Source organism: Triticum dicoccoides, chromosome 3A (genome assembly GCF_002162155.2).
Source record: "Triticum dicoccoides isolate Atlit2015 ecotype Zavitan chromosome 3A, WEW_v2.0, whole genome shotgun sequence".
In the NCBI taxonomy this organism is placed as follows: domain Eukaryota; kingdom Viridiplantae; phylum Streptophyta; class Magnoliopsida; order Poales; family Poaceae; genus Triticum; species Triticum dicoccoides.
In genome coordinates this window covers 630,785,070-630,796,785 of record NC_041384.1, presented here as the reverse complement: position 1 = coordinate 630,796,785, position 11,716 = coordinate 630,785,070, and the positions used below count along the sequence as shown (strand labels likewise).

At 48.0% G+C, this 11,716-nt stretch overlaps 1 protein-coding gene across 2 annotated transcripts in view; it reads left to right on the top strand.

Annotated features, from left to right (window-relative positions):
* The window catches only part of LOC119269729, a 19,667-nt gene that overhangs the window by 3,344 nt on the left and 4,607 nt on the right, over nucleotides 1-11,716 (top strand). For both annotated transcript variants that reach the window (XM_037551628.1, XM_037551627.1), the window contains exons 3-6: nucleotides 6,069-6,216; nucleotides 6,373-6,477; nucleotides 6,610-6,767; nucleotides 7,147-7,309. In XM_037551628.1, coding sequence (XP_037407525.1) covers nucleotides 6,069-6,216; nucleotides 6,373-6,477; nucleotides 6,610-6,767; nucleotides 7,147-7,309 — 574 coding nt within the window. The remainder of the gene's footprint in view (nucleotides 1-6,068; nucleotides 6,217-6,372; nucleotides 6,478-6,609; nucleotides 6,768-7,146; nucleotides 7,310-11,716) is intronic.

Sequence of the window (11,716 nt, the reverse complement as noted above, 5' to 3'; positions counted from 1 at the left end):
GGGGCAAATGATTACCAAATTCTGATGGCCGCATGCACGTGTATCTCTGGCTATGAGTTTCTTTTACCTTTTGGTAATACTTTACAATGTTTCCTGTGTTGACATGCTAATTCATACTGTGCTAATTATTTGCCAACTAGACTCCTACTTCCTTACAGATGTAAAATGCTATTTTGCGTTCGCCTGCATGGAGTGTTTCTGTGAACGCTAGGATCCTGACACATGGAAGGGGACCTATCTGTTAGAGTTATAATATAAGTCATGTACCCCTTTGTGTTTATCCCGTTGTATAAGGGGTTTCCTGCATATGTTCCACACCTGTACATGTATATATATGCCTATGGCCTCATGGGAATACAAGTTGCATATTTCCTAACATGGTATTAGAGCCTTAGGTTTTTTTTTTACGCACGCGCAACTCGTGCTCTCGATCCAATCTCTTCTCCGAGCGGTCGTCCTTCTCCGAGCGGCGCTGCTGTCCGGCGTCTTCACCAACCGCAGGCTCACCCTGCTCCGGCGCTGCTCTCTCTCGTGCCCCTGCCCCCCTCCTCATCGAGCGCCCAGGCCGGCTGCCTCTGCCCTCGAGTTCGTCCGCCAGGCCTCTGCTCGATCCGGCTGGCTCGTTCGCTGGTCAATCCCATCCGAGCGTCCCTGCTGCTGCTTGTTCACGATTCAGGCTGCTGCTGCTGCTCGTTTTCAATTCACCACCAAGGAGAGCCGCACGAGCGTCCCTGCTGCTGCTGCTTGTTCACGATCCAGGCTGCTGCTACTGCTCGTTTCCAGTTCACGATCGGGGTTCTGCCCGCACGAGCCGCTCACCCTCCAGATCGGGCCTCGACCTCTCGCCCTGGACTGCTGCTGCGGTTCTAGTCCGGACCCTCCGCTGGTTGCCTCCTGTTGAAAAAAAATGTCTGCTGCATCGGGCTATGTTGATGTCCCTCGCTGTCCGGTGATCTTTGATGGTACTAACTACACCGAGTTCACTGGCTTCATGCGCATTCACATGCGTGGCATCCGTCTCTGGGGTGTTCTTTCTGGCGAGGTCTGCTGTCCGCCACGTCCAGTTCCTCCGGTGGCCCCTACTCCGCCGACTCCACCGGTTCTTCCTACGGATGCTAATCAGGCCGCCAAGGATGCGGCTAAGCTTGCTGATGAGGCTGCTGCTCGTACTTATGATGAGAGGGTTTTGGCTTATGAGGAGGCTCTTCAGACGTATCATGGTGCTTTGTCTGTTTACACCCAGTGGCTTGATGATGATGCTCGTGCTGCAGCTGTTCTCACTGCTAGTGTTCTGCCTCAGTTTGCTTCTGAGTTTCTGGGTCTTCCTACTGTCTTTGAGATGTGGACCCGTCTTCGTCAACGCTATCAGCCCTCTGGTGATGCCTTATACCTTTCTGTGGTCCGTCAGGAGCATGCTCTTCAGCAGGGTGACTCTACTGTTGATGACTTCTATGCACAGAGTTCTGCTATCTGGCGCCAGCTTGATTCTCTCCGCAGTGCTGGTTGTCGTACTTGCCCTTGTTGCCAGGCTGTCCAGGCCAATTTGGAGTTTCATCGCGTCTACGAGTTCCTGTCTCGGCTCCGTAAGGAGTTTGAGCCCCGGCGTGCTCAGTTGTTTGCTCGTGGCCGTATTTCTCTCATGGAGGCGCTTTCTGAGATTCATGCTGAGGAGACTCGCTTACGTGGTGCTGGTTTGCTCGAGGTTCCCTCTGTGCTCGCTACTCGGTCTTCTTCCACGCCACCTGCTGCACCGACCCCTTCTCGCTCGAGTGCTCCGCCGCTCTTGCCCACTCCTTCTGGAGGCTCAGGTCGCCCCCGTCCACATTGCGATTACTGCAACAATGATGGTCATATTGAGTCCCAGTGCTACACGAAGAGGAAACACCTGCGCAAGGCGCGATCATCCTCTTCAGGGGCTTCGTCATCTACCTCGACAGCTTCAGCCATTGCTTTGACTGAGCAGGATATTCTGAGACTTAAGCGTCTACTCGCGGCTTCAGGTTCTTCCTCGACGGGTACTGCTGGTTCTGTGACTGATGCTTCCCGCACTGAGCAACCGCCCTCTACACAGTCAGGTACATCCCCATGGGTTCTGGACTCTGGAGCTTCTTTTCATATGTCTTCTCATTCTTCCACTTTGTCCTCTCTTCAATTGCTGGATTCTCCTGTTCATGTCTTCACTGCTGATGGTACTCCACTTTCTGTTGCTAGTAGGGGCAATCTTACCACTCCTTATTCTGTTCATGATGTTGCTCATGTTCCTCGACTTACCATGAATCTGTTTTCTGCTGGTCAACTTACCGATTCTGGTTGTCGCGTCATCCTTGACGTTGACTCTTGTTCTGTCCAGGACCGTCGCACGCACACTCTGGTTGGGGCTGGCCCTCGCCGCCGTGATTCTCAGGGTCTTTGGGAGTTGGACTGGCTTCATGTTCCTTTCGCTGCCACAACCATCGCCAGTTCCTCCGCTTTAGTCGCCTCCGTTACTAGTTCCTTCAAGCAGTGGCATCATCGACTTGGTCATCTGTGTGGTTCTCGGTTGTCGTCTTTAGTTCGTCGAGGTCTTCTGGGGTCTGTCTCAGGAGATGTCTCTTTAGAGTGTCAGGGTTGTCGTCTTGGCAAGCAGATTCAGTTACCATATTCACATAGTGAGTCAGTGTCTAAGCGTCCTTTCGATTTAGTCCATTCTGATGTATGGGGTCCGGCTCCTTTCGCTTCGAAAGGTGGTCATAAATACTATATTATTTTCATAGATGATTTCTCTCGTTACACATGGCTTTATTTCATGACTTCTCGTAGTGAGGTGTTGTCTATTTATAAGCGTTTTGCTGCCATGATTCATACTCAGTTCTCTTCACCCATTTGTGTTTTTCGTGCTGCTGGCGAGTATATCTCTAAGATGTTGCGTGGTGTTCTTGCTGAGCAAGGAACTCTCTTTCAATTCTCTTGTCCTGGTGCTCATGCTCAGAATGGTGTGGCTGAGCGAAAGCATCGACATCTTCTTGAGACGGCTCGTGCATTGATGATTGCTGCCTCTCTCCCGCCTCATTTTTGGGCTGAGGCCGTCTCCACCTCCACCTATCTTATCAATATACAGCCTTTCGCTGCTCTACAGGGTGGTGTTCCTTTCGAGCGTCTTTTTGATCGTTCTCCCGATTATTCGATGCTTTGCTTGTTTGGTTGTGTTTGTTATGTTCTTCTTGCCCCTCGCGAACGCACCAAACTGACCGCTCAGTCTGTTGAGTGTGTCTTCTTAGGCTACAGTGATGAGCATAAGGGCTATCGTTGTTGGGATCCTATCGGTCGTCGGATGCGTATCTCTCGAGATGTGACTTTTGATGAGTCTCGTCCCTTCTACCCACGCCCATCTTCCTTGATTTTTTCAGTGGAGGATATCTCTTTCCTCACTTTTCCTGACTCACCTATCACCCCCGTCGCGCCTGTGCCTATTCGTTCCACTCCCTCTGCTTCTCCACCTCTAGTCGATTTGCAACCACCATCTTCTCCGGTCTCCTCACCTAGCATGTCACCGGATTATACACCTTCATCTCCGGTGACTTCTTCGTCGCCACCCCTCGATTCTACCTTGGCTATTCCTCCTTCTATTGTTCCATCTTTTCCTCAGCATTACACTCGTCGTTCACGACCTGTGGATGCCTTATTGGATGAGTCGTCATCTTCCTCTCGGCCTACTTATGGCTTGCGTTCTCGTCCTCGTCCGCCTGTTGATCGTTTTGGATTTCCCACCGCTGGTGCTGCTGTTCTTGAGCCGACTTCTTATCGTCAGGCTGTTGTTCATCCTGAATGGCAGTTTGCGATGGCAGAGGAGATTGTTGCTCTTGAACGCACTGGTACCTGGGATCTTGTTTCTCTTCCTCCCGGAGTCCGTCCCATCACTTGTAAGTGGGTCTACAAGGTTAAGACTCGCTCCGATGGTTCTCTTGAGCGCCACAAGGCTCGTCTTGTGGCTCGTGGTTTTCAGCAGGAGCATGGTCGTGATTATGACGAGACTTTTGCTCCTGTGGCCCATATGACCACTGTTCATACACTTCTTGCCGTTGCCTCTGCACGCCACTGGTCTATATCTCAGCTTGATGTTAAGAATGCTTTTCTTAATGGTGAGCTGCGTGAGGAGGTGTACATGCAGCCACCACCTGGGTATTCTGTTCCTGATGGCATGGTATGTCGTCTTTGTCGCTCTCTCTATGGCCTTAAGCAAGGCCCCCGCGCCTGGTTTGAGCGTTTTGCCTCTGTGGTCACTACTGCTGGTTTTTCAGCCAGTGCTCATGATCCAGCATTGTTTATTCACCTTTCTCCTCGTGGTCGGACTCTTCTTCTCTACGTTGATGACATGATCATCACGGGGGATGACCCCGAGTATATTGCCTTTGTAAAGGCACGTCTTAGTGAGCAGTTTCTTATGTCTGATCTTGGACCTCTTCGCTACTTTCTTGGGATTGAAGTCTCTTCTGCCTCTGATGGCTTTTTTATATCCCAGGAAAAGTATATCCAGGATCTTCTTGCTCGTGCTGCTCTTACTGACGAGCGCACTGTTGAGACTCCTATGGAGCTCAATGTTCACCTCCGTGCTACTGATGGTGATCCTCTCCCTGACCCGACGCGTTATCGTCATCTCGTTGGCAGTCTTGTCTATCTAGCTGTCACTCGTCCGGACATCTCTTATCCGGTTCATATTCTGAGTCAGTTTGTCTCTGCTCCCACATCGGTTCACTATAGTCATCTCCTTCGTGTTCTCCGATATCTTCGGGGCACAATCTCCCACCGTCTATTCTTTCCTAGCTCCAGTTCTTACAGCTTCAGGCCTATTCGGATGCTACGTGGGCTAGTGATCCTTCCGGTCGCCGTTCACTTTCTGCTTACTGTGTTTTTCTTGGCGGTTCTCTCATTGCCTGGAAGACGAAGAAACAGATTGCAGTTTCCCGTTCGAGTGCTGAGGCTGAGTTGCGAGCCATGGCTCTTTTGACGGCAGAGGTGACTTTGTTACGGTGGTTACTTTAGGATTTTGGTGTTTCTGTCACTACACCGACTCTGCTCCTATCTGACAGTACAGGTGCTAATCCTGTGAAGCATGAGCTCACCAAGCATATTGGTGTTGATGCTTTCTATGTGCGCGCTGGTGTGCAGGATCAGGTTATTGCTCTTCAGTATGTGCCTTCCGACTTACAGTTGGCGGATTTCCTGACGAAGGCCCAGACTAGAGCACAACATGGCTTTTATCTCTCCAAACTCAGTGTTGTTCATCCACCATGAGTTTGAGGGGGGGTGTTAGAGTTATAATATAAGTCATGTACCCCTTTGTGTTTATCCCGTTGTATAAGGGGTTTCCTGCATATGTTCCACACCTGTAAATGTATATATATCTGCCTATGGCCTCATGGGAATACAAGTTGCATATTTCCTAACACTATCCACCTAACCAACATGTGGGGCTGTTCGCTTGGTGTAGCTTCGAAGCAATATTCTAGTGTCACACAACTGAACTGACAAGCATAGCCCACATGGCAGCCACACAACTGTGAACAGGGACCAGTGCAACTTCATAACAGGGAGTCGGGGACATTCATCGTTATACCTGGACAGGTGGGCTATGCCTGTTAGGTCTTTAGTATCCTTAAAAGTTTCTAGCAGTTTGAAAGTTACTGGATCCCTTGAAATCGGTGTGGTCTAACTCGGTAGGTACTCTCTAGTGTTATGCTGGGCTAGAATCAGTTGGTAGATTGCGATAGACACCTGCAATATTTTCTTATTGAACCTGTACTGGGAGCATGGATTATCTTCTCCTTGGCTTTTATGCTAGCGCAACTTCCATCATAGAGATGCAATTTAGAGATAAAACTTGGGTTCAGGTGTTGTTTCTGGATAGTGGTCTCGTGTTTCATGTAGGATACTGATTAGCTAATGAGAAATGGACATAAATAGTTTGAAAGTTCAGTTGAGCCATTTTAAATAGTGTACGACAAAAGTGATGAGTTTACAGGAGTTCCTGGATGTCCTGGTAATTTGCTATCTCAGTTTACATTCACGCTTCTCATGAGGCTTTTTGTTAGGTTGAATGGGTTGACTGGGAGGCAGGTGCAGAGGATCTTCAAAGCGCTTGCTCATGAACATGTCCACAATGATGCTCGAAGTCTAGTTGAATATTGCTGCTTCCGGTACTTGTCAAGAGATAACTCGGATTTTCATCCAAGTCTGAGGGTAAATTAGTTGCTAATTCAGCATCAATGTGTATTGAAGTGTAAAATAATGCTCCACTTGTTTGGCAGGAGCACAAAACATTACTGCAGGCTTGCTGCATTTGTTTTGTTTAGCTAGTTCTACTTTGGCTAATACTTCTACTTTAAATGTCTGCAGGAGCTTGCATTTCAAAGGCTTATCTTTGTGACTATGCTTGCATGGAATGATCCATACGATGAAGACAATGATCCACACTCTTCATTAGATAACTACTCTATACTGGTGAGTTTTGATTCTACTGTATTCTCAAAATTGTTTCGTTGTGAACGGGACCCCTATTTTTTAACCGGATACGATTTTATTTCATGCACCACCGTGACAAGTTTTCTGAGTTTGATATTTTTGATATGGTAGGGAAGACTTGTTGAAGAAGATGCCTTTGTCCGAATTGCTCCTGCTGTGGCAGGTGTTGCTGATGCTTCAACAGCTCATCATCTCTTTAGGGCCCTTGTTGGCGCTGAAAAGGGACTGTCATTGGATCTTTGGACAACATACCTTGGTGAACTTTTGAAGTAAGACTGCCTCTGTGGACAACAAACATGTAGCAGATTTGAACTGAGTATATATCTCTGCTTAAGTCTCAAGTTGCAGGAAGTGTATTTTTAACGTTACTTTAGGCTTCTAGTGTGCTATACCTCTTTCATTTGATCTATACTACAGATATTTGTTCAACCGCATGATTGGTAGGCGTTGATGACTAGTATTCTAGAAATATCAGTCTTGCTTAAATTTTGTAAGACATGGGCCCATATCATGAGCTTTTGTTCGCCAATTTGAACTGCTAATATAGTTCACGATTTCATATCTCTGTCATATGGTCATGCTGAGTATGCATTAAATATTTGGATGCTCTGTGTTAATTAATATGTGTTACAATGTGCATTGTACAAGGGTTCATCATGGGAGGCAAACACATAAGATTGGAGATAATTTTCTGTCTGATGAGCAAGTTCTGTGCATAGGCTCTAGTAGAAAGAGGCCTGTTCTAAAATGGGAGCAGAATACTGCATGGCCCGGACACTTAACCTTGACCAACAAGGCACTCTATTTTGAGGTATGGATTCCTACTCAAAATGTTCGGTACTTGTTTGGAGAAAGAAAACTATATCTGAAGACATACATACTTATTGTTGCTATCCTAATACATGGCAAGCATTTTCATGATTTAAAGGTTATATTATAAAAAATAGTAGGGCATGCTATTTGTTAGTATTTCTGCAGTAATGTTTGAACTTCGAGCTTTTTTCTAAAGTGAGACCATGCAGGATAGCTGCATGTATATATATTAGACAAGTTTTAGAAGACAGCAGTATGACAGACCAAGCGATCATAAACAAAATGATCTCACCTGCTGAAAGGCCCCTGCATTGTTCATATCCATGAACATAAATAAATTGTTCATAAGTAGAATTTCAACCCCCCCCCCCCTCCCACACACACACAACAACAACAACAAGAACAAAGCCTGTAGTCCCCAAAAAGTTTGGGTAGGCTAGAGGTCAAACCCATAAGATCTCGTGACCAACTCATGGCTCTGGCACATGGATAGCAAGCTTCCACGCAACCCTGTCCATAGCTAGTTCTTTGGTGATACTCCAATCCTTTAGGTCTCTCTTAACGGACTCCTCCCATGTCAAATTCGGTCTACCCCGACCTCTCTTGACATTATCCGCACGCTTTAGCCGTCCGCTATGCACTGGAGCTCCTGGAGGCCTGCGCTGAATATGCCCAAACCATCTCAGACGATGTTGGAGAAGCTTCTCTTCAATTGGTGCTACCCCAACTCTTATCTTGTACTTCCTCCGTTTCTAAATATTTGTCTTTTCAGAGGTTTCAAATGGTGACTACATACGGAGCAAAATGAGTGAATCTACACTCTAAAATATGTCTATATACATCCGTATGTGGTGACCATTTGAAATCTCTAGAAAGACAAATATTTAGGAACGGAGGGAGTATATCATCATTCCAGACTCGATCCTTCCTTGTGTGGCCACACATCCATCCCAACATACGCATCTCCGCCACACCTAACTGTTGAACATGTCGCCTTTTAGTCGGCCAACACTCAGTGCCATACAACATTGCGGGTCGAACTGCCGTCCTGTAGAACTTGCCTTTCAGCTTTTGTGGCACTCTCTTGTCACAGAGAATGCCAGAAGCTTGGCGCCCTCGAATGCACGGATACTTCAGCCGACCAGCGTATCAGTATCGGATACCGTATCCGATACCGATACTCCTCCGATACGTATCCCTGGAGTATCCGAGAATAAATGATTTAAAACAATTGCAATACTCGAATGATACTTTGCCAGTACGTTTTGGATACTTTGCCAGCCCAGGTAAGAGCCCACTCAGCCCAGTTAAGAGGCAACCAGCAACCCTAGTGCCTGGATGCCCCCCATCCTTTCCCTCACAGCGTCTTTCCTCCCTCCCGTGCTCACACCAGGCGGCGGCTGTGTCGCCAGCGGCAGCTCATCCAGGTCCCAGGGCCAGCGGCGGTGGCAGCTAGCCGGTGACAAGCTGCTCCTCATCACCAACGTCCCCTCTCATGCAGCAGCCATCCTCCTCCTCACCAACGTCCCCTCTCACGCAGTCGCCATGTATGTACAATTCTCTTCATTTCTCCTGCCCAGCCAAGCTCATCTCTTCTTTCTTCTTTGATCTCTGAAGATCTCTTATTCTCATCACCCCAGATTGCTTTGAGTAGCTACAACGTATCCGTATTGGCACTTTTTTGAAATGACGAATTTACGTATCCGTATTGGCCCGATACTGATACCCGTATCCGTATCGGTGCATTCGAGTATGGCGCCACTTCATCCATCAGGCTTTGATTCGATGGTTTACATCTTTATCAATACCCCCATCCTCCTGCAGCATTGATCCCAAATATTGAAAGGTGTCCTTTTGAGGCACCACCTGCCCATCAAGGCTAACCTCCTCCTCACACCTAGTAGTACTGAAACCGCACATCATGTACTCGGTTTTAGTTCTACTAAGCCTAAACCCTTCCGATTCCAAGGTTTGTCTCCATAACTCTTAACTTCCTATTTACCCCCGTTCGACTATCGTCAACTAGCACCACATCATCCGCAAAGAGCATACACCATGGGATATCTCCTTTTATATCCCTTGTGACCTCATCCATCACCAAGGCAAAAAGCAAGGGCTCAAAGCTGACCCCTGATGCAGTCCTATCTTAATCGGGAAGTCATCAGTGTCGACATCACTTGTTCGAACACTTGTCACAACATTACCGTACATGTCCTTGATGAGGGTAATGTACTTTGCTGGGACTTTGTGTTTCTACAAGGCCCACCACATGACATTCTGCGGTATGTTATCATAGGCCTTCTCTAGGTCAATGAACACTATGCAAGTCCTTCTTTTGCTCCCTGTATCTCTCCATAAGTTGTCGTACCAAGAAAATGGCTTTCCATGGTCGACCTCCCAGGCATGAAACCAAACTGATTTTGGTCACGCTTGTCATTCTTAAGCGGAGCTCAATGACTCTCTCCCATAGCTTCATTGTATGGCTCATCAGCTTAATTCCACGGTAATTAGTGCAACTGAACGTCCCCCTTGTTCTTGAAGATTGGTACTAATATACTCCGTCTCCATTCTTCTTGTATCTTGTTTGCCCGAAAAATGAGGTTGAAAAGCTTGGTTAGCCATACTATCGCTATGTCCCCGAGGCCTTTCCACACCCCAATGGGGATACAATCAGGGCCCATCGCCTTGCCTCCTTTCATCCTTTTTAAAGCCTCCTTGACCTCAGACTCCTGGATTCACCGCACAAAACGTGTGCTGGTCTCATCAAAGGAGTCGTCCAATTCAATGGTAGAACTCTCATTCTCCCCATTGAACAATTTGTTGAAGTACTCCCACCATCTATGCTTAATCTCCTCGTCCTTCACAAGGAGTTGGTCTGCTCCGTCCTTGATGCATTTGACTTGGCCAATATCCCTCGTCTTCCTCTCTTGGATCTTGGCCATCTTATAGATGTCCCTTTCGCCTTCCTTCGTGCCTAACCGTTGGTAGAGGTCCTCATACGCCCGGCCCCTTGCTTCACTGACAGCTTGCTTTGCGGCCTTCTTCGCCATCTTATACTTTATGTTTTCTGCACTTCTATCTAGGTGTAGGCGTCTGAAACAATCTTTCTTCTCTTTAATCGCCTTCTGGACATCATCATTCCACCACTAGATATCCTTATCCTCGCTTCTCTCTCCTGTGGACACTCCAAACTCCTCCGAGGCCACCTTATGATCTTCATCCACACATTGTTTGCATCCCCTCCTTCCTCCCAAGGTCCCTCCTTAATGACCCTCCTTGAACGCTTGAGCTACCTCCCCCTTGACCTTCCACCACTTCGTTCTAGCGTCTTTGGCACGCTTATCCCGCTGGACACGAATCTGAAAGCGGAAGTCAGCAACCACCAGCTTATGCTGAGGTATTACACTCTCTCTAGGTATCACCTTACAATCTAGGCATGCATGCCTATCTTCTCTTCTCGAGAGGATGAAATCAATCTGGCTAGTGTCGTAGGCTAGAGCAAAGCTTAAGACATCTTCTCCTCCTTGATTCCTGATGCCATAGCCAAAGCCCCCATATGCATCGCTTCAAAACCTATGTTATGTACCCACGTGGCCATTGAGGTCTCCTCCTATGAAGAGCTTCTCGCCAATCGGTACACTCCTAACAATGTCTTCCAGGCCTTCCCAGAACTCCCTCTTGGTGTTCTCACTGTGGCCTACTTGCGGGGCATACGCTGATAACATTGAGAACTAAGTCCCCAAATACCAGCTTGACCAGGATAATCCGGTCCTCACGTCTCTTGACGTTTACCACTCCATACTTGAGGCTCTTGTTGATCAAGAATTCAAGATGCCTACGCCATTTCTGTTTGCAGTCATCCCCGTGTACCACAGCTTGACGCCGGTATCCTCCACCTCCTTCGCCTTCTGTCCCCTCCATTTGGTTTCTTGGACGCAAAGGATATCAACACCCCTCCTCACCACTGCATCAACTAGCTGCAGAAGCTTCCCTGTCAGAGACCCTACGTTCCAGCTACCTAAGCGAATTCTCCTAGGCTCGGCTAGCTTCCTTACCCTTCGCACTCGTCCAGTCAAATGCGAAGACCCTTGCTCATTTTCCACTACATCCGGGCGCCGATGTAGCGCGCCACTAAGGATGCGACGACCCTATCCTCGCTCACTTGCCACCGTATCCAGATCAAGATACGGCGCGCCACCAAGGGGGTGACGGCCCGGCCCTTGCCCATTTGACACCACACCCGGGTTCCGATGTGGTGCGTCGCTGAGAGGGTTACGCCCCAACGAAAATCTTTTGGGTTTCATCTCCATAAGAGTGGTTGAGTTTTTACGTTGGCTCGCCAAGCCTATCACAACTGTCCTCCTTTACCCGGGCTTGGGACCGGCTATGTTGAGACGACATAGGC